Source organism: Miscanthus floridulus, chromosome 15 (genome assembly GCF_019320115.1).
Source record: "Miscanthus floridulus cultivar M001 chromosome 15, ASM1932011v1, whole genome shotgun sequence".
NCBI classification, from domain to species: Eukaryota; Viridiplantae; Streptophyta; class Magnoliopsida; order Poales; family Poaceae; genus Miscanthus; species Miscanthus floridulus.
This window is the reverse complement of record NC_089594.1, coordinates 13,795,765-13,819,103: the sequence shown is the minus strand read 5'-3', so window position 1 is coordinate 13,819,103 and position 23,339 is coordinate 13,795,765. Positions and strand designations below refer to the sequence as shown.

Sequence of the window (23,339 nt, the reverse complement as noted above, 5' to 3'; positions counted from 1 at the left end):
GAAAGGACAGGAGCGGGCAGATGCCGAGCGGCGACTGGCAGGCATGGGCTATGGCCTATGGGCCATGGCCTACGGCCCATTGGAGCTGAACAGTCGAGGGCTCGAGGCCTACGACAGGAGTAGGAGTATCGCCTTTTTTTTTTTACGTTTTCCATTTTTCCAATCGAGGAAGAAATTAGGAGTTGGAGATTTAAAGGCGTGTTTTGGTTAGTGGCCTCGCAGGCAACCGAGCAAACTCATCATAGCCGCTAGACGGCTGAACTGAAATCGATGACATGAGGCTGCTGCATGGCAATCTCTTGTATTTTTTGCAGGTGGCCAAGATACTATGAGTATTTTTTGCAGACACGCAATCTCTTGTATACCAACGCAAACACAAGGAGAGTAAAATTTTCAGTTCAGAAGAAGCTTGTATACCATTGCAAACACAAAGGAAAGTAAATTTTTCAGTTCAGAAGAAGAATGAACATAATTAGGCTTGGACCAACAGTCAGGGTGTGTCTGTCTGTCTGCTGGTCCTAGCCACGCACAACTAGGCCCGCCGTAGCCCGTAGACAAATCTCTGCATCCACTTCTCCACGGCAACCCCCAAACCAGCTGCTTTTTGTAAATAAACTTTATATTATGTGGAGGGACACTTATACTGAAATTTAGCTTATACCGATACTTATGCTGAAATATTGTGAGAAGAAAACACTGTAAAAGTAGCTCAAGCGAATAGGGATAATGATTCCGAGAACTCAAATCTGATCATCTTATCTGCTTCTCTGCTGCAACATGGAGTACGTGTGTATAACTTCTGTTTCTACGCCAAGAGCTTATCATCCTGAAAATATTCTGTTCACTTTTGGCGTTCATTTCATCAGAGTTGTCCCTTGATCGCCGGGCACGCAAACATACACTGGAGACAAATAACAAAGCGATGGCCAATTTTGTGCGCATGTCCTTATTGATGACATGCTACTGATTCCATGTCAATTTCCAGGACTTCTATTGTATTGTAAGTTCCGATGACGAGCCTACATAATCAAGATATGTTCGTGGTCAGAAATTAAATAGGCAAAAACGACCATTAGAAAATTCAATTCCCTACCCTAAATGTCAGTGCCCGGTCTCATTTGAATACTAAACCAGTACTCCCCAGTCATTTTTTTATCTATTGTTCTTACTTATCGAGAAGTCAAACATACTCAACTTTGACTAAATATATATTTAAAAATAATAATATTTATGGTACATAATTAGTAACATTGGATAGATTTTTGAATTTACTTTTATAATAGATTTATTTGAAGACACAAATATTGCTAATAATTTATACAAATATAGTCAAACTTAAAAAAATTGACTGGCACGGATCCCACGGTAACACTTAATTAGGGACAGAGGAAGTGCCTCTCTATATTCATACTTAGAATTGCATTTCTTTATAGAGGGAGTACTCTATTGGGATCATCCGGCCAAAATTCAGAACACTGTCTGTCTATATATATCCTTCACCAGTTCTTGAGGGTGGTGTTTGACCCTCAAATCATGACCAAATAAATCATGGTGACCATGCGATATCTCAAAGATAATTTTTTTCAAAAGAAATGGGGCAGTTTGTTCCCTATGTGGAGCAGTTTGTTCCCTACGTGGAAACATAGATAACAAATAGACATACGAGCACCAGTTTGTTTCAATCATAGTAAAATTTCTCTTAAAACAAATACTCAGTTGTCCATAATTATTGTGGAAGAAGAAATGGTCGATGATTCTTTTTTCAGGTCCTCATTTTGCAACATGACCTATACTTCTGTACAGATGATGAGATTTTTCATTTTTTTTAAAACCTCCGCATGCAAAACCACCATCAGAAACTTAGCTTGGTTTTAAAAATAGTTTCAAAAGTAGAGGCTTCAATTCTAGAACATCTTATAGGCTAAGCTTAGTGTTCAAGGCAGACCAAGTACCATAGTTCACAGTTTATGACTTCTTCAACTTAAAATAAAACAAGGACCAATAGTGGTGAGATGAAACAGATCAATTACAGATGCTTTGTTCCTATCGCTACAGTTCGCTAAAGACCATTTAATATAGGCTGATTTAGCCTACTTCTATGTCCTACATTCACACGTCAATAGTAGCAAAGTACAGAAATAGCAAGATAATGAATCATATACCTCCTTGAGCCTACAAATCCAAGATATATGATCTTCCCGCTAGACGTGCACCAAACAGTTTTCACAAGCCTGAAACTTACAAAGTAGTATTACGGTTAGTGGTATCCTTCAACAGCTTAACACACAACATAACTAATAATAAAACTGTTACATATATGTTAGAAAAAATATAAACCCTAAAAATAACACAAAAGTGAAACCATCGAGCTATCAATTAATTTGGTAAACTGTAATCATCATTAATGATAATAGTCACATGGAATTGATCTGTCAAGTTGAATCCTGCAGAATTACATGAATCGACCTGCTCGCGATCCGTGCACTCTAGCACCTTAGGTGCGGAACCATAATTGTGTCAACACATACCAAGATCAACACTCACTTCATCAACGAGGTATCCATTGGTGAAGTGGGTTCTGCATATATATACCATTTGCCTTGCAGACTAATCAACCTTCTCAAACACACTGTGCTATGTCAATGCCAAACTAGATTTCAACCTCCAAGCAAAACTAAGGCGGTCCGCTGGATCAGCTCTGTAAATCAATTAAGGTGCCCGCCTCTGCAAATAACATTTACAGAGGTGGATGCCACCTTAGCTAGGTATCACGATCAAGCGTCACAAGTCATAAGTCACACGATTTTCGTGTGAAATACATGCACGTGCGCTTCCTAGGATTCGAACACATGACGTCTGGTCTCTCGTGTCTTATCACTACCACTATATTATACACTCACTTGTCTTGTATTGAATATTTTGGCCCTAAATGATTTTTAATAAAAAAAAATTCAACTACAAAGTTTTGGATCTCATTGAGTACTATATTTTTGGTATAGTACATATCTCCATCCGAGATCATTAGAAATTTTTTTGAATGTCAAATTATGATAATTGAAAAACGAATATTTTGGACTCTAAAGGATTTAATAATATAGAAAACTTATCAACTACAAAGTTGTAGACTGCATCGAGCACTACAACTTTAAAATAGATCATGTCAACATTTGAGATCGTTTGAAAATTTCAAATTTTAAATTTCAACATATGAGAATTTAAAATGAATATTTAAATGACTTCAAATAAAAAACTTGTCAACTAAAAAAGTTTGTATACCGCATTGACAAGTACAGGCCAAGCCAACATCTGAGGTTGTTTGAAATTTTAAATTTTAATTTCAAAATCTAAGAACCTCAAATGAATTTTTGGGGATCTAAGTAGTTTCATATCAAAACATGTCAGCTACAAAGACGTAGACACACTAAGCTCTATAATTTTGATATAAAATTTATTTTCACCCGACTTCATATGAAAAAGTAATGATTTTTTAGATAACTATTTATAAAGACGGGGCTGAGTGTCACCTCTGTTAATTGATTTCTAGATACAATGCCCTTAAGAGCCTTGACGCTAAAAATAATCATTCACGGAGGTGGTCTCCTTATGACGCATGTCTCAAAGAGGCGAGCAATGTAAGAAAACCACCTATAATTATTGATTTATAGAGATGATAATCTTAATCTTTGTAATGATTGACATAGGTGGCCATTTGCCAGGATCTGTCTTGTTATTTTTAGATGTAGCGTACAAAAATACATGCATCTATTAATCAGAGGGCTTGTTTCCTATTTTTTTGTAGTGTCCACTACAATATTTATATCTAGCAACATCCTACTACAGCTCGGTGCATGCGACCCTGTTTTTTGCTATTATGTGGCGACTACTCCATTAATCCGTGCTCTACATGGGTTAGCTATTTTAAGAGACATCAATATTTAAAAATAGATACAAAGTTTTGGTTTCTGAGTTCCAAATATTATGTGATTTGTAAGAACATTTTTTCCTCTCCGTTTTAAGTTAATCATAGTGCCCATAACACTTCTTATTTTGAACCCTCTTTTTTGATTTTATTAAGAACATTGATTCGATGTCCTAATTGTACTCTTAGTTGCTAGTTGCTACATAGAATAAACATGCATTTTTAGCTTGGCTTGTCCGTAGTGCAAGAGATTTCTTTTCTCTCTAAAAGAAAAGATGTAGGTGCAACCATATATTTTTTGAAAAACTTTAGAGTGCTTACAACTAAACTATCAATATAAATATATTATAATATATACTTAATTTCAAAATATAAGAATATTTATCTAAAATAGCAAGTTATATAGTTTTTTTAATATCATGGAGCATTAATGTTAATTTAACATGAATTTTTGTTTCTAAACATGGCATAGGTGGGCAATTTATATGTTATAGTTTAGGGCGTTTACGTACTGGTTATTCTTCGTATTGACACTTTGGCAAAGCTGGGCAATTTATATTTATATTTAGTTGGTTACTTTATATGTACGAGGCTTTCATAAAGACAAAAGTGGTAATGTTTTAGAAAAAGGAAGACCCAGTGGTTAATATTAGCAAGGATGATTAGAGTATAATGAATCCGTAGATGGAATGTATAACTTTTTTTTTGTCTAAAAAGGTGTTGCGAGGACTAGTGTAGAGCGAAAATACGTACCAAGGCACTGAAAATGTTCTTATATATCATTGGAGCAAACACGGAAAACCCTTTTTTATAAAGGACAACTTATTATTACCATATATAGAGGCACACGCACCGAGACACGACAATACGTGATGAGTGTAGTGGTAGCTGGGGACTGGGGTTCACGCGGAATATCACCTGTAGTTAGTGGAGTTCCAGAAGCGAACAGCCGGGTGTCCGTCATCATCGACACCAATTGCAGCTATTAGTGGAAGTGTTGGGTGGCAAGCTGCTGTGGTACCTATACCTATAACAAATCTGGGGTCATGACTGAATGTGTGAACACGTGTCCCTGTCTGCAAATCCCATATCTGATGCATGCAACACCACAACAAATAAGTAATGAAATCCGAGTTAAAAAAGGGGGTGGGGGGGGGGGGGGGGGGGGGGGGGAGTCCGTACCTCATGTTGTCGACGCTGCAAATCCCATATCTGATGCATGCAACACCACAAGAAATAAGTAATGAAATCCGACTTTCAAAAAAAAAAACCATGCTATTCAGCTCGACTGCTATTCCATAGAAACAGACTGTTCGGCTTCGGCTGCTTGTCATAGCAGCTCATGCTGGCTGTCCGTACAGTAATTTTATGAGAGGCAGGTGCAGCGGCTGCAAAAGCCATCTGCCGAACAGAAGAAAAAAAAATGCACACATCGATGCTTACCAGCGGATCTCTTTTGAAACCGGAAACAACCACATGGTTCGGACCTGCAGCCTCAGTAAAAACATGATCATGGCGCCATAAGCCCGGACATCTTATTGTTGTGATAGGCTGATCAGCGGAAGGATTAATTGACCAGACCTGTTAATAATAATTCGGTTTTCATGTATAGAGGATCGATCAAAGTCAGATTGAACCAGGACATGAACTAATTAATAGCTCCGTTCGTATAATATGCACAAAAGAAGTAGCAAAAGAGGAAGGCCAACCTTGATGACCCCATGATAATAATGGGAAGTGACGAAGGTGTTGGCGTCCATTGGGTTAAACGTGGCATGGGTTCGTATAATTATGCCGTAAAAGTGAACCTTTCGACAACATGCCCAGCCCTTTTCCCAGTCCCAGATCTCAATCACGTCGTCGTTTTCGCACGCTGATACTGATAGCAGGTATGGGCAGGTAGGGTGAATCGCCAACGATTTGACCGAACCACGACCGGTGGTGAAGCTCTTTATTTCGTCCATTGTAGGACACGTGTAGACATGGATATATCCCCTACTATCTCCAGCCACACACCATTCCGTTCGAGGGATGAATCTTACTGAGGTGACTGTATTTGCATGGCCATGTATCATGCGACTATATAAGTATTCTGGTTTGTCCGTGATATCTACCGAAAAAACTGTCGTCACCTGGTAATTAATTAATGAAAATAATTATTTTTTCTTTGTCATTGCTAAAACTCCCCATTATTAATACTTGTGTTATAATGTGTTTGGGTTAGTAAATACTAATTAAAATTGTGCCAAATCGATACGGAATATATAACAGTTCAACCATCTCAGCATGATAAAAGCACAAAGATGCTTGAATGTCACATGTGCCATTACCTCCATTTCGTAGTACCAAAGGGAAAGAAGCTTGCCACGACCCACCAAAATCCTAAGGGATTGGATAAAATTTGAGCACAAATAAGTAAGTGTAAAGCTAGATATATCGATCAAGCTCATTCTGGTGTGTCTAGTAATACGCCAGCAACATCAATCGTTAAATCTGCTCACCAGGGCTGTGTTGAATGCACATCCATGGTTCGTATCTCCTCACCAAAACCGACCCTTGATATGACCTGAGACAACCAAAAAGTCATTTGGTTTGAATCCCTTTATACTTCTATAATATGCAGATAGCTTGGTATGGGCAGGAAAGGTTAATAGCCTATTTGATGACAGAATTAAGACCATTTGGTTTCAACCTCTTTACTTCTATAATATTGTATCACAAACTATGTCCGTTTACAAAACCATTGCCTTCTAGGTTTAGAAAGCTAGAATTCGTATTGATTGTATTCATGAACCTTGTGAGTTGTGAGCAAATTATATAGGAGTGCATTAAATTGGATGGACCCTGGGTCCAAACATCATATAATCTGGAATTATTTTTCTGATGTAATGATTGCTCTACCGTGGTAGATCCTGCACAGGCCACGTTGTTAAATAAAAATTTGACACGTGGAAAAACGAAGGAATCACACGTGTAGAGCAAGGACAGGACATGTGGGCCAATACAAATCCAAGACGTGGTACAAATCCGTCCTACCACATGGTCGAATAAAAAAAGACGCGTGGGTAGTTTAGGACGCGACACGTGGTCCACTAAAAAACTGACACATGGACGTACAACATCGTGACACATAGTCAAGTAAAAAAATACACGTGGGATATTATGGTCAAGCCACGTGGACCAATAAAAATATGACACATGATCCAATGAAGAAGTGACACTGCTACAACCGCAACACGACACGTGTGCCAATAAAAACCTAACAAATGGAACAACACATACGACACGTGGTCCAATAAGAACCTGAAATGTGCAAGAACAAGAGAGGGCCACGTTGTCCAACAAGAAGGTGACACGTGACCCGAACCATCTCCAATGTAACCGGCTATAGCATCTACACGTGAAAGCATCTCCAATGGATGCATCCGCCAGCATGGCTGCCCCTGCCACGCATACCAAAATAGTTCTATGACAGTTAGTTTTTCGTCACAAATCAAGCCACTTCTATGACAAGTTGCTCGAGTCCGTCATGGATGAACAAATATAACGCGTTGTTTTTACGAATGATTTTTCGTCATAAATTCGTCATAAAACTAAAATTATGACGAATTTCGCTTCTTCGGTGACAAAAGTTGTTCATCATGTATGTGCAGATTTCTACCGGTGGATGCCCAGGTGGCTAGAAATTTAAAGAGACGAAGAAGGGAAATGAGCCTATCTATGAGGGTTGTTCATTAGAATGGATGATGTTGCCTTTTGATCTCCGGATGCTAATGCTGAAGGCTCGTTTAGGATGGTCCAACGCTAGCTTCAATGATCTATTATGTCTCCTTGGCTCTCTACTTCCAAAGGGTAACAAAGTGCCCACCAATACCTATCGTGCAAAAAATTTTGATCAAACTAGTGATCTTGGGGGGGGGGGGGTCAAAAGATCCATGCTTGCCCTAATAGTTGTACCTAGTTCTGGGGCACCCAATATGAAAACTTGAAGTGTTGTATGAACTATGACGCGGGCTTCAAGAGGAATGCTAGTTGTCTCATGGATGCGAACGACAAGGGGGCCTCGAGTGAGCGAAGAACAAGGGAAGTGTTGTGGGTGCTTAACCACAACAAATGATTAGTGGATTGATCAATGGGTCGATCTAAAAGTGCATCTAGCCCTTTAGTGAGTTTTGGTTAATCGAATGACGACCCAATTAAACGCTACTACAGAAATCTTAATGGAGGCGGACAAAAAGGGTTAATGGAGGCGGGCATTGCAACCGCCTCCAATCAATGGTCACGGTTAATCGTGACATAACGGATGCCTAACAAAAAAAAGGGCACCGTCGCGCAAAAGAAATCCTGTAGTAGTGAAAGGTCTAACAAGTTTGCTAAGTGTTGAATAGAAAATTGAGTTATTGCATACACTTGTGGATTGTGTAATGAGAAGTGTATCCAAGGTTCAACTAGAAGGCAAACTTGATGGTATTCCATATAGTGTTTAAATGAAGGCCAAATTGTATATTGTTGTGTTGGAAGATTATGAAAACAATATAGTTCAAGCAAAAGAAAACAATGCAAATGGAATCGATGAAATGGCCTCTATTTTATGGGATATCATTGCATCATGTGAAAGCAAGCATGTTTGGCAACAGGCAAATAAGACATGGGTTGATAACATGGAATGGTCTTATATAGGTGGCTTGCTTTTCGTGAACAAGAAGAGTTTAATAGTGAATTAGCTTTGATTAAGCTAGAAGTATGAAGATAGATATTAAAGTGAATATTCTAGGTGTCAAGCCAAAAATGAAGAGGATATAAGGAATTATGAATTGGCTTGACCATATTGATGTTTATTCATATATGTCAATCTAAGTGAATCAAACTAAAGCTTCATTGATCTCAACATTCATATCTAGAAGATATTCAAGCAAGGATCACAATAATTAAGAAATCATTTTTCAATGGATGCTTAATTTGATGTGACTTGAGTAAGGCTTGATAGGGTGAAGATAGCAAGGAAAGAGCTTCAAGGGACTAAGCGAAGGTGAAGGGAAAGCAGTGGTTTGAGGACTGAGGTACCATGGCTAAGGTGAAGAAGAGAGTACATGCATTGAGTCAAAAGTACTAATCGAGCTATAAGGAGTCATATTGTGTTGAGGATCAAATCATTAGTAGGAGTGACTTGAAGCCATGAATTTAACTCATATGTGTTGAAATGGTTCAAGTCACCTGCTGAAGGAGAGTTTGCTCGAAGAGATAAGATAAAGATGATTGCAACCCCTATGAAGTGATATTGAGAAGAAATGGCATATGAAGACATTGAAGACTCAAGTGATTGAAATGGTTCTATTCTCTTAATCATGAGTATAGGTATGCCGTTCTATCAAGGGGGATACAATACAAATCATAGACAAAGTCTTAGGTGCTCAAACTAATCGAACCCTGAGTGCTAACATGAGAGAAACACTTGGCACAACACTTTCACATGTTGATATTTGGGCTTGTTCTTGGTTGGGTCGGATAGCCCTCAAAATAAGCTTTTGGAAAGCCTAAGATCATTGACATCGGAGTTCAGAGTCAAAAGTTATGGCGTCTTTCGTGAGCTGACCTGTGTTGTTTCTGAGAGTTGCGGAAGTGCCGCTTCTCTGCCCGGCAGTGCCACGCGACGAGATGCAGTGCCACACCTGTATAGGTCATAACGACTAGTTTTTGTGGGGTGGGTATATGTACCCATCCCACGCCTCCTGGTGAGGCCGCTGGTGCCCAAATCACTCCCAACTCATTCCAAGCCTTGTTTGAGCTCTCTCTAACCCCTCTCTTTGTGAGAGTGAGTAATTAGTATATGATTAAGAGGTAGAGAGCATTTGAGAGCAAGCCAAACCTTGAGCACTTGTCACGCTTCATCAAGCATTCATTGTGCATTTGTTACTCTTGGAGGTGAAGCCTCCTAGATGGCTAGGTGTCACCCGGTGAGCTCCCATACTTGTGGTGAGCCACAGGAAAGTTTGTATTGCCCAAAATCACAGTGGAAACCTCGAGCTCATCACCTAGGTGGTGAGTTAGAGAAGAGGAGCGAGTTGAAAAAGACTCCAAAGCCTTTATGACTTACTCAACAATGTGAAGGTAGGCAAGCCTTAGTGGCGAACTAAACCACAAGATAAATACACCTTGTCTCTCTTGTGTTCTTGCTTTGTATTGCGCTCTACTTGTTTGTTGGTGATTTTAGGTTTTGGTCATGATCTACTTGTGCATAAGCTTCCGCTTCAAACAAGTGATGGAATAGGCTCAACACTACCCTAGGAAGCTCAGTAATTTGCATGATCTAAATTTCCTTGGGTAGATTTTCAATTGTGCAGTCGAGTTTGTTAGGTGGAGCGGCAGTGTCGCTTGCTGAGCGACAATGTTGCGTAGGTTTTTAACAGCAAGTTTGAGTTTTGTTTTAAACAAGCCTATTGTTGACATTTCTTAGCATCACTCTTAACTAAGTTGTCATCCCTAGCATGATGCCAGAAATACGTTGTTGGTAATTATGAGAACACTTGTAAATTATATATATAAGGTATCCGCAAGCGCACAGATAATATACCATTGTAGCATTTCACCCGGGAGTATACCGAGTATCGTTATTTATATTTTATCCATAGGGAGGAGCTATGGGGTTGTGTTGGCATAGAGATATTGACAAATATGTATACTTATGATAAAACCATTCTCATGCCATGGCAGGGGTAAGTCAAGTGATAAATAAATGATAAGTGTAAGGTAATAATGGTATTCCGGAGATAGAGATAGATACTCATAAAATGTAGTAAGGCTAAGCAGGAGATTTGTTAAGAGTAAAAGATTCCTAAGTCATTACTTATCTACTAAGTCTTTTGTACACCCAAGTATATACACTCTCATCTATAGTATAACTAACTTTGGATCTATGCATAAGGAACATTACTAAGAAAGATTAAAAATAGAGTTTGTCTTCCTTCGTAATCACGTTCTACGTGCTCTACAAACGGGGAGCGCACTACAAAGGACTCAACAGGAGTGTCACATCCGTGATCTACCACATGACCCAAAGTGCAGAATGCATAAGCAGGCAAACAATATCTAAGTACCATGCTTACAAAATGTCGACCACTTAACTCTCCCGAGAACTGAGCTAAGAGCTTTGCGAACATATGCATATATTCATCATTAATCATAACTATATTAAGCATATTACTAAAGCAAACTAGGAACATAATAAATAGCAACATAATATTAAAGTAGCACCAAGTCATAAATAAAGAGATACAATGGCTATACCAGTCTCCAGACGACAGATCCGGAATCCTAAGCGATAGCCCAAACTCTACTTGAATCTTGCTAGCTAACCTATACTAGAAACTTGAAGAATTGGAGCTCCATTCTCTTCTCTCTGGAAACCCTAATTTCTGGTCTAATCTTGACTTATGGCAGCGTGCTTTGGAGGAGGGGGGCAGGGGCTGGTTATATAGGCCAGAGCGTCCAACGTGAGCCCTCGGATCAAACCAACTTAAAGGACGACGTAGATGCATCCTAGGAGGCGGTGGGAAATCGACATATGAAGGAGGCTGACAGGTGGGTCCCCCAGGGGTCGGGCGGCCCCTAGGTGGGGCCAGCTGGCCCCACCTGGCAGTGGCTTGTCCCTCGCTTTGGTGTGGAGTCTTCTTGAGTCTTCTGAAACCTTCTGGAGTTGATTTTGCTGTGGATAAACATGATTTTATTTGACGATTTAATCCTCCTTAACGGTTTTCTGGATAAACCCTGCTAAAAACACTGATTCACGAAAACTCATGGAAATTGCCAGTTTAAACCCCTAAGTCTATGTTGGTGATCCTTTTTCATGCATTTATTCAAGTTAAGTTGATGGTTTATGATGAATGATAACTACCGTCAACACCTATTCACCCCCTCTAGGTGACTTCAAGGTTCTTTCATGATCTATGGGACTTGAATGGTTTAGGACTCAAGCCAAAAAGGATATATCCTTAGTCGAGAGTCTAAGCCCTATATGTCCAGCAGTGAGTTCATCATGTTAGAATGCTCAAGTGAGTTCTTACAATGGAAGAGAGAGAGAAGTTGCTCTCATTGGCGAAACCACTTGAGGAGTGCTCAACTTCATCGATAAATGAAGAGGCTCAAGTGATTCTCCCAAAAGGTCTAAGTGATCATGCCACATCCACTTCCTCACCAACATATGACTTAATGGAAGGTAATGAAATGGTGATTAGGAACAATGCTTTTACATGTGGCACTTCTACTTCCTCTAGTCCTTGTGAGACTAACATTTTGAAGGAAGAAGAAGCTTGTCTTATGGCAAAGAAAGAGAAGAATGTGGCAAGTGAGAGTGAGAGTGAAGATGATGAGTTCAATAAACACTTTGCACATATAAGCAAGAAAGACAAGTTGATCATGCTTAAGATCATAGAGAAAACTAAAGAGCAAGAAGAAACTCTTTACAAGCAAGAACTTCTCATAAAAAAAGAATAAATGCTTGGAGAAGTTGACCAAAAAGCATGAAATGCTTAAGTGCTCTCATGCTAGTTTGGTCAAAAGCCATGAAAACTTGTCAATTGAGCAAACTCATACTATTAACTATCTGTATTGTGTTGCTCAATTAGAAGATGAGAACTATGTGCTTAAGGACAAAGTGGAAAGGTTCACTAGGAAGAATGAGATATTGCAAGAAAATCATGATGAGCTCTTGTGCTCTCTTGAGAAGCTTATGGATTCTCATCTCATGCTAGAAATTGCTCAAGATCGAGGTTGAGGTAACAACAGTAAAATCATACCAACCTCACAACTCACAAGTGCACAGGTACACAAGTTCCACCTATTTTATCATGTGCTAACAATTGTTGCTCTCAAGCAAGCCAACCTTCCTTTGAGCATGTACTTGTAGAAATTTGTGATGATTCCATTACAAAAGAAAATAAGGAGCTGAAGGAAGAAGTTGAGAGGCTAAAAGGGGACATGATTCAATTGAAGGAAAAATGCAAGGTTCAACCTTCTCAAGATAACCGTGAAGACATGGTGAAGAAGTTTGAGAAAGGATCAACCATAGCATGCATGAAACCCATCAACAAGGTCACAAGTCTAACAATGGCAAAGCCAAGGGGCAAATTGGAGAAGTGCAATCTATCTAGAACGCAGAAGTGCTGCTCAAGACTATGGCAGTTCCATGACGTAGTAGTGCCATGTCCAAGAGCGGAAGTGCCACACCTAGACAGAGCAGCAAAGCCCCCAAGACCACCAAGGTGCAACTTCAACCAAAGAAGACTCTCATCACTTGCTTCAAGTATAAGAAAGCGGGACACAACATGAGAGATTGCACCTTGAAGAAAGAAGAGAAGGGCATGATCAAGATCCAAGAGAAGAAGAAGATGGCTCATGTCAAGTGCTCCAACATGGGACACAATGCCTCTATGTGTTCCAACAAGGTTGATGACCAAGCCACACTTCCAAAGAAGAAGACAAGAAGAAGCATAAGGAAGTGTTATGGTTACCATGAGAAGGGACATAAAGTTTGATCATGTCCTAACAAGAAAAGTGAAAGCCTTGTGATGAGATCCTAACATAGGGGTATGTTAAGCCTCGGAATCAAATGTTTCCGACCAAGAGACCCCCGACCGATGCCTCCAGGATTGCTCAAGGACTCGAGGGCTACACCCCTTAGGTGCACTCGCTTCTGGCTAAGGATTGGGTCAAGCCCGACCACGCCCTCCACCTCTGCTCGGGGCTCAGGAGCTCGTCCGAGCCTTAGGCTCCCAATTGATAGGAGTCTAAGCCTGATCCTTGGCCCTCTCATCCTTCAGTGCTAGCCAAGGCCTAGGCTAGAGACAGGCGCTCGGAGCATCCATGGCTCGAGGGCTCCCTAGTGCTGCCCAGCAGGCGCGATGCTATCAACCACTCCAGTGACAAGGTCACGCACGGGACGTCACACAAAGTGACAAATCCCTTCGCTGGCTTTAGGGGCTCGGGGGCTCCTAGGCCCACTCATCAGCCCCTCAAGCCGGATGCCTTCACCTCCAAGAAGCTTCTAGAAGGCATACTTGGTGGAGGCCGATCCAAGACGACAGAGCATGACACTCAGCATGTCAGGATGAAGCAGCCGGACAACGCTCAGAGCTTCTTCGACTCCATGACAACACTAAGGTCCATCCATGCCACTGTAAGACCCTCTTGGACTCTAGCGCATGTAGACCATAGGCTAAACTCCCTCAAACCGCCATGTACCCGACCTACCTCAAATTATAAAGGGAGGTCGGATCCTAGAGGGGGGAGGACGATTCAAGACAGATCATTCGAGTCCTCACTGAATAGCTCGAGCTCTGCACCGAGAGCAGAGCCATCCCGAGAGGAGTACCGAGAGCTCCTCCCCACTTCCATTGTCTTCCTCCCCTCCAACGAGGGGAAGACCTCACCGTTGATGAGCCAAGCATCAGCACCAAAGGACCCACTTCCAAATATCTCTTACACTCTGTTGTAACCCCCCTGATTTTGTGTTCTCTTGAATACAAGGGTCATCTGTTGCTGGACGTAGGGCCCTGATAGCCCGAACTAGGATAAACAATGCGTCCTCTCTGTGTTCTTTGTGTTCTTGAGTCCACCCAAGCCACCAAAGACACACACTCAGTGACATCCCGACGAACAACAATGTTGACCGCGGTTTTGACCCCGCAACACCTTGTGTCATCAAGAAAGAGGATCATTAGCAAGGTAGCAAGCAAAAGGCAAGAAGAGAAGGCTAATAAGAAGAAGAGCCGCCTATACTACACTTGTAGAATAAAGGGACACCTAAGAATAGATTGTCCCTTGGGTAACACTCCTAAGCTCAACTTGTCAATTGATTCAAATTTGCTTAGGCCCAAAAATGACACTTGTGCTAGAGAGGTGATTGGTTCACCACGTGCTAGCACAAAGGCCATTTGGGTGCCTAAGTCTATTGTGACTAATCTTGATGGGTCCATTTTCCCTTCGTTGAGTCAAACAGAGTTTTGGAGATTACTGAGAAAATTAAGCCATTTGCTCTTTCGATTGCTCCGTTGGTCTGTGGATGGTTCATGAAGGCGAAGCTTAGTTTGATCTGGAGTTCACTGCAAAAGTTTTGGAATTTTGTGCAAACAAATTGTTTCTGATCATGCACTGTAATGTACAAAGGTACACCAAATCGGCAGATGATTTTCTGCCAGACAAAACTGATCAAGGTGCCTAAGGTTATTTTAGCTAATGCCTTTGCCTCAATCCATTTTGTGAAATATTCTATGGTGAAGAGGCGAAACGCAAGTTGCTTGGTGCCAGTGGAAGTGGCCCTACTGTATCAACCCCCCATCTCTATAATGGCCATGTCAGGATTATTGACTTGGTTGGGTTTGCGGGTGTTGTTTACTTGGTGATAAACATCTAACAACTTTCGTAGCTTTGGACCATCTGCTTGGCATCTTTGGCTGTTGATGGCCAATAGAAACCTTGCCTCATCGCTCTGTGGACGATTTAATATGGTCCTCTATGTGTGTCGCATGAACCAACATGAATCTCACTAAGTAATTCTTCACCCTGCTGCTTGCTGATGCATTTGAGGAGCGGCAAGGTGACTCTGCTTTGGTATAGCTCACCACCTATGATTGAATAATGTTTGGTGTGAGCATTGATCCTTTCGATCTCATGTTTGCTCGTTGGCTTGTTAGTTTCATTTAGATATGCGAAAATGGGTGATCTCCCATCTTCGCTTGCGATGGCATGTAATGCTGCTAGGTGGTCCTCTTCTTGTTTTACTGCCTTGATAGTGAGGACTTGAAAGAAAATATCTGGGGGCATTAGGGCATTCTGTGATGCTGCCTTTGCAAGCTCATCTGCCTCCATGTTTTTGTTTCTTGGGATGTGGCGAAGGGTGAAACCTGAGTAGTGCTTTTCCATTCGTCACACTACTGCTAGATGTTTGGCTAGTATGGCTCTTCTACTATGAAATCTTTCTTGATATGTCCATCGATGACCTAGGAGTCAGACCAAATCACACTTCTTCTTACCCCGAGTGACCTGAGTTTTCGCAATCCGAGGAGTGTTGCCTCGTATTCGGCTATGTTGTTTGTGGTGAGGAACTGCAACCTTGCTGCATATTTGAGCTAGGGCCCGCTTGGTGGGGTTAGAATTGCTATGATTCTGGCACCGAGGCACCCCAGGCTCCGTCACAGTGTACTGTCCAAACGGGCCCTTCCAACCATAAGGTAGTATCAAAAGCTACTGGTGTCCAATCTATGATGAAATCAGCGAGGACTTGAGACTTGATTGCCGATCTATGCTTGAAAACAACGGTGTCTTCATTGAGTTCTATGGTCCATTTGCCATTGACCCAATGGCTTCGCTGTTGCGGAATAACGCTTCAATGGGTTGAGCTGACAACACTTTGATTCGATGAGCTTGAAAGTAGTGCTCCAATTTTCGCGAGGCCATGAACACAGTGTATGCTATTTTTTCAAGCTTGAAATAGTTCAACTTCACTCCGGACAATGCCTCAAAGATGAAGTACATGGGACATTGTTTCAATTTGTTTTTGTGCTCTTTTTCTTCTACCAATACCGCACTTACGGTTGCGGGCGAGGCTGCCAAGTACAGTAGCAAAACTGCTGCTGGCGAAGGCTTGGACAATGTGGTTATCTTGGTAAGATATTCTTTTAGGTCGTTGAAAGCTTGCTGCTGTTCAAGGCCCTAGGCAAAAAGGTTAGAATTTTGGAGGACTCTGAAGAAAGGCAGCCCTCTTTCCGGTGATTTGGCGATAAATCTGTTTAATGTCGCTAACCTTCTTGTTAACTTTTGCACTTGCTTTCTGTTTGTTGGTGGCTGCATATTCACTATGGTGGCGATCTTGTCGGGGTTTGCTTTGATGCCTCTGGCGGAGACTAAATAGCCGAGTAGCTTCCCTTTCTGAATGTCGAAAAAGCACTTGTCTGAGTTGAGATTGAGGCCACTTTTTCTCAGGTTCATGAAATTTTACTATAAGTCTACGATGTGGGTATGTTTCTTGTCATTTTTTACGAGTATATCATTGACATAGGCGAGGAGATTTCGCTCTTTCTGCTCACTAAAAACCATATTTGTCATTCTTGAGAAAGTTGGCCCTGCGTTTTGTAGTCATTCTACCATTCACCGGTAATAATATGTCCCACCAGGTGTGATGAAACTCGTTTTCTCCTCATCCTCGCTGTTTAACTAGATTTGATGATAACTGGAAAAACAGTCGAGGAGAGTCATCATTTCGCAACCGGCCGCTATGTCGACCAACTTGTCAATTCTTGGCAAGGGGTATGGACCTTTTGGGCAACACTTATTTAGGTCAGTGAAATCAACACACATCTGCCATTTGTCGTTTTTCTTCTTAAGCATGACTACAGTTGCCGGTCATTCTGGGTATTGTATTGGCCTAATGACTTTGGCATTGAGCAGTCTTTGGACTTCGGCTTTCGCTGCTTCTGTCTTTCGCTTGACATTTTCTTGACCTTATGCTTTCTCATCTTTGCTTCTGCTTTTTATGTTTAAGGAGTGTTGTGCTAGCTCCCGGCTGAAACCTTGAAGATCTTTCGCTGACTCGGTGAAAACATCGCTATTCTCATGCAAGAACAGTATGAGCTCTCTTTTTTGGTGAATGCCAAATCTGCGCCAATGTGGACACATTTGTCGGTGCCATTTTTGACAACAACGTCTTCTAGGTATCCTCTCCTGATTCTGCTCTGCCTGATAGTGACTTCAAACTTGTTGGTGAATCCTCTGCCGAATATAGTGGTGTATGGGTAGTCCATGTTGACGATATCGATGTTATCATTTCTGTGCAAACCCTTTCGCCTTCAGCGAAGGATATTGGAGCGAAGAAAATGTCAAGCGAAAGACACAGCGAAAGCCGAAGTCCAAAGACTGCTCAACGTTGAAGTCATTAGGCCAATACAATACCCAGAATAACTAGCGAATGTAGTCATGCTGTGGTTGAATGACATCAATGCCAACATGCCTGGCGTTTTCGCCATTTGCCCTCTGTATGTAGCTGCTCAAAGTCTCTGTTGAGATTAATTTGCTCCTGTTCGGCTTCTCTTATGGAGTTTTCACCTGCTCATCCCTGTTTCTCGCCACTACTTGCTGCAACTGCTCTTTTTGTCGCTCTAATCTTTGGATTTCCTGTCCTAGATTTTGCCGTCTTCATTTTCGTTCTCCTCGATTCCTAGATCTTGTATGAACCCTTCTAGGGTGTCTTCTCGCCCCATTGGCGGCACTGCTTCGTCATGTGGGATCTGTAGCGCTGCCAATTCGGGTAACTGGGGGGATGGGGGGGTATTCACCCTAGGGAGGACGGTTGAGTTCGCGGCTAATGTGGCCACTGCTTTTGCTGGGGCCGCTTCTTCTACTGCTTTCGAAGTCTCAGTTATGTCACTTCCTCCTTTCGCTCCTTTCCTTGGGGCCATGACAAGTTCGGGCAACAACCACGATGGAGTATTAAATGAAAATGAATGACATGATAGCTCGCTGCAATAGCAATCTTCTTATTCGTCATCCTCTACATCAACCCTTTGGGCCATGTTTATACATGCCCGTAGACTTTCCAAAGACTAAACTATCCCTTCAACCGCTCTAGATTCACATCATATCCTGCCTGATCCAGTACAGCTTGGTCCTAACTCAAACTGCCTCCCCTGGGAACAGTCGTCCCCAGTCCACGCCTGCCCTCGTTCGTTGGCCCCGCGCGGAAGTGGGGGAGGGACCAGCGGAGGCAGGCTTCTCTTTGCCGGTCTCTGACGGGTGCCTAAGCCTCCAGCCTGCCAGCTGCCATTCTACCTCCTCCTTGCTTGTTCTCCTTTCACCATCCTAGAAAACTGCCTGCAATTCCGTAGAGTGCACAGCTGGCGGAATGGGAACGCTACTTTCGAAATGCAATCCGTCAGGAGGGTCTGAAGAGGTCTTAGTCTCCTTTCGCACGCTGGGTTGAAAAGGTCAGGGAGGCGGAAAGGGTGAAAAGAAGGGGTGCCTAGAAGGCGCACCTTCCCCCAACAGATGGGAACTCATGTTGTCATCAGATAACTTATACGATTTGATTACAAATGATCACAATATACCATATATAGAGATATCCTAATATATTATAACACATGGATGAATCTAGTCGAGTCAACCAATGTTTTGGTACATATGATGGGAATATAACCTGGCATAACCTTCTTGAGATGGAATATAATGTGTCTGCTTCCTCATAGACATCTAATGCAAATCATTGTTGGTTGCTGCCCAGCAATTAATGAAAACAATTACTTAAAATTGCTCCCCCATATAATTAGGCCAGTCTCAATTGGGTTTTCATGAGTGTTTCATAAGCAATAAATGAACTGATGTAGCATAGTATTGATGAATAGAGAGATGAAAAAGTTTCATGGGATGAACTGAGTTTCATAGGGATGAAACTTGTCTACACCGTTTCCAACACATAAGTCTTGAATAATAGTGACATGAAACCCCCACCTGGACTGGTCTTAAGGTGTTTGTGGTTAACAAATATAAGTATGCCAAATAGATACGAAACATGAAACATTATTTCAACCATGTCATCTTGAAAAGGACAGGATGACAAACTCACCTTAGGGGCAGGATCCTTTGGTGGGCAGATGACAGCCTTCAACACGGCAGCATGTACCTCACCATCCAACTCTTCCACTCGCTTCAATAAATCATCATCATTTTTTGGGGAATCATTGTCAATGGATGACTCCAGATTTTGAAGGTCCTTCTTGCTCTCCATGGAGATCATTAGTATCTCAAACATGCCCGCATCTAATGGCGGTGTCTCTTGCCTTACCATCTTTACAGTTAAAACAACAGTGGACATTGGGCGCAAATCGTAGGAGATGTGCTGGTCGATAGCATACATATCTTGGAACTGCTGTCTGATAAAACAGGCAAAATATTGATGTGTCCTGTTAACTAAGCTCAGTGAGCACTGTGTAACCTTTTTGGCCTCGAAGGGAAAGCAGAGCTTGAGAGGGTGGACATCCAGCAGCGCACTCTTGCTTGACCAACAAGGACGTAGCTACAACAGCAGAATATGTGCACGGACTAGTGAGAGTTCAGAGTGGCATTATATGCAACACACACTCAAATCATATCAAGATAAAAAGGTGGAAAGAAATGGAAAAAAACTGCTTTCGGTAAGAATAGACATTGTATTGTATGACTGTTTACATGCAAAAAGAAAAGGGAAACACTGCCAAGCATGAATAAAACGGATCTGGCTAACTGTTGATTTTCAAAACAAAAGGAAAGAGATTAGCTATTACGAAGTGGAATTACCATGAATTCTCTGTATACATGCATGGACAAAATTAAAATGCCAAATCAACATTAAATGATGAGCAGATTGAAAAAAACTGAATCATATATAACGTGGGAAGACTTGTATGCATGGTGGTACTATGGTTTATATATATTACACATGCATGTTTTGCTCCCCTGTACGGTTGGCTGTAGAAATGTAAACTCACCTCTGGCGCCATGGATGCAACAATTCGCATTGGCTTGCATGCTTGTTTGGCCTGTCGATAGTACTGGTAGAACCTACCCAGCTAAAAATGAAGACACAATAAATCAATTATAGGAAGTTTGTGGGAGCAGGCATGTATATTTAATGTAAATGAAAGCTGATGATACTACCTGCACTGAAATATGTGTTTCATTAAGCCTACGGATAATATCTTGTATATGAGGCCTTTTGCTTGGGTCATCATGCATGCAATCTATCCCTATCTCAACACATAGTTTTACTTGTTCTAGTGGTGGATTGCTCTTTGATGTCCCAAATGTGTTCGTCCAACTTTCAAGCACCTACCAATGTTACAATAAAAGCGCACTAAGAAGTATATATATATCAGGGGCGAGCCTTTAATTTTAAGATAGGGAACACAAACATGTAGCTATATAGAACACGTATAGGTTGATGCAGATTTCGAACCCGCAAGTAGTGTGATGAATAGCACCAAGCAAAAAAAAAAGTAGCCATTATCTTGAAACAGGAATGTAAATTATTACTACCATATTAACATTGGGGCATTCCTTACTCCCCGTTAGAATCTGTATGATTATAACACCAAGACTATATGTATCTGTTCCAAATGAGATTGTTCCGCTTTTTAAAAATTCTGGAGCCATATATCCCCTGCATGAAAAATTAATGCAGTGAGAATAAACAGCCAAACGGGAAATGGATGTCTGTGAGAGAGAGAGAGAGAGAGAGAGAGAGAGAGAGAGAGAGAGAGAGATCATACAGTGATCCAACTATATTTCCAGTAATAATCTTGCTTTGGTTTTCTCTGAAGCGTCTCGATATACCAAAATCTGTAATCTTAGGCGCCATGGTGTCATCTAGCAGTATATTTTCAGGTTTGAGATCCATGTGAATAATACGCCGCTTGTGAAGATGAGCCACGCCCTCACTAATCCCCTTAATTATTTGATAGCGAACCCTCCACTCAAGTCCAGAAGATGCATCTGTGAAGAATACACACACACAACACAACACAAACACAACACAACACAACACAACACAAAAGGTAACTATGATTAGTTCTGATTTATGTCATGAGACGAGCTGTTTCTTCTTTACTTATCAGAAATGCTCTTACTTATGGCTCATCTTACCAGTAACATAGTTGGCAAGACTCCCTTTACTTAGGAATTCAAAGCAAAACAACATGTTCCGCTTGTCTACCAAGACATTTCTTCCTTCATGCAGATACAACATATGCTGCGTTTCGTAACTGTAGCCTAGAAACCGTACTATGTTTCTGTGCTTCACCTCTATGAGACAATTAACCTCATGCAGGAAATCCTTCTCTTGAACCTCAATAAGCTTGTTATCATGAAGCTTCTTCACAGCGACAATAATCCCATTTGGAAGCACTCCCTACAGTTCACAACATTATTGTTAAGTTTAATTTGTGTCCATGAGCTAGGGCCAAGTTGCCTGCATGGTACGTATATATACTTACCTTATAAACAGATCCAAAGCCACCGACGCCGATAAGTTGATCATCAGAGAAATCTTGTGTGATGGCCTTGAGGAACCAGAAACGTAGGTCTATTGGAGCCACGCTTTCATCAGCTAACGCCTTCTCTAAGTCAAAACATATGCTGTTTTGGTAATTATTGTCCATCGTCGGACACGATGAATCAGACTTGGAGGCAGATGCTCACTCTTCCAACTTCACTGTATCTTGAAAAAAACAATTGATGGACCGTGTTACTGTGGCTATGAAAAAATGTGTAGGAGAGGGGAATGAAAATAGGATCAACAGACATGCATGGGAGGGGAGAAACACCGTATTGCTAACAAGTAACAACTAACAGATCTCTGAAAGAGATGATTTCTTCATTGGCAAGGGAAATAAATAAATAAATAAAAGGCAAGCCAACAACCCAATATATAATCAAACACTCGATCTCCAGCCACAGTAGCAGCAGAAGGAAGAAATAAATCTAGCTAGACTTACGACATGATTAATGAGCGGTTACAGGGAGCAGGCGGAAGGCGTCAACAGGGAAGAGAGGGAGCAAATCTAGCTTCGAACGAACGAAGATCATTATCTTCCACCAAGGGCACGGGGACGGGGCATGCAACGCATAGTCTATACTCTATAGCTATAGTACAGTCTACAGTGGTATATGCAGAAGAAACAAAGGAGCTGCCAACTTCTGATTGTCTCGAGCAGAGCAGGAACACGTGAGGGACATCGATCAAGGCGACGACAGTACGTCTTCAACCTCGTTGGCACCAACCGGAAATAACGCAGGGTGTGTTGCTGCAATTTTTCTAATGCCTTGTACTCGTTTCCCGAAAACAGATCAACGTACTACACAATAGGCACAAGGGCATCTGAGGCTATCTTCAAGAAATTAAGTACTCCTATCGATCGGAGAAACAACTCATTAAGGTAACAAATCTCTGAAAGAGGCAGGTAATCTCTTCATTTTTTGGAAGGAAAAGAATGGTAACCCAAACACTCTCCAGCAATTACGAAATTAGCAATAGAAGCAAATCTAGCTAGACTTATGACAGGATTAAGCAGCACTTTGGCAGATTGTTGGCCCACAAAAGCTTTGCAAGATTCAAGCACGGAGAGAAAGAGCTACGTACTGTAGTGTATATATTTGAGCTCGCTGCGACAAAGTGAACAAAAGAAACATGGACCGGTGCAGGACCGGCCCCCGGCAAAGCACGACACTGCTAAACCGATGCGGATGCGGTACCAGGATGAAGCAGAGCAGGCCCAGGCGGTGCAGGTCCCGCTTGAGGGGAATTAAGCGTCGTGGAAGCTCTTATCAGGCGTTGACAGCCGGCGGGCAACTGCTGCCGCGCCACCGCGGCGTCTTGTATTGAGGGGCGTGCTTGGATTTG

General features: G+C 41.6%; 1 protein-coding gene across 9 annotated transcripts; it reads right to left on the bottom strand.

Moving 5' to 3' along the window:
- Nucleotides 1-421: 421 nt before the first annotated feature.
- LOC136509146 (uncharacterized) lies at nucleotides 422-23,339 on the bottom strand. 9 transcript variants are annotated; one of them, XM_066503963.1, is made up of 16 exons: nucleotides 23,079-23,339; nucleotides 21,934-22,157; nucleotides 21,584-21,848; nucleotides 21,211-21,433; nucleotides 20,978-21,101; nucleotides 20,600-20,770; nucleotides 20,431-20,511; nucleotides 19,530-19,979; nucleotides 6,421-6,485; nucleotides 6,250-6,301; nucleotides 5,629-6,051; nucleotides 5,363-5,500; nucleotides 5,102-5,131; nucleotides 4,838-5,010; nucleotides 2,163-2,237; nucleotides 422-1,019 (listed from the first exon to the last, which is right to left on the bottom strand). In XM_066503963.1, the coding sequence occupies exons 2-16, from the start codon at nucleotides 22,096-22,098 to the stop codon at nucleotides 947-949; spliced, it is 2,508 nt and encodes an 835-aa protein (XP_066360060.1). In that variant the 5' UTR covers nucleotides 22,099-22,157; nucleotides 23,079-23,339; the 3' UTR covers nucleotides 422-946. The 9 variants fall into 9 exon arrangements, with proteins under 9 accessions (XP_066360060.1, XP_066360065.1, XP_066360063.1 ...); XM_066503968.1 differs by having other exon boundaries at nucleotides 2,163-2,231; XM_066503966.1 differs by having other exon boundaries at nucleotides 21,934-22,151.

What these genes read in the sequence shown, in the direction of transcription:
- LOC136509146 (XM_066503963.1), bottom strand. Translation starts at nt 22,098, where the DNA reads ATGGACAATAATTACCAAAACAGCATATGTTTTGACTTAGAGAAGGCG. An exon ending in GCTTTGGATCTGTTTATAAG is followed by an intron (nt 21,849 to 21,933) that starts GTAAGTATATAT and finishes TGTGAACTGTAG; the next exon opens with GGAGTGCTTCCAAATGGGAT. An exon ending in GGATTTGTAGGCTCAAGGAG is followed by an intron (nt 1,020 to 2,162) that starts GTATATGATTCA and finishes TTGATTATGTAG; the next exon opens with GCTCGTCATCGGAACTTACA.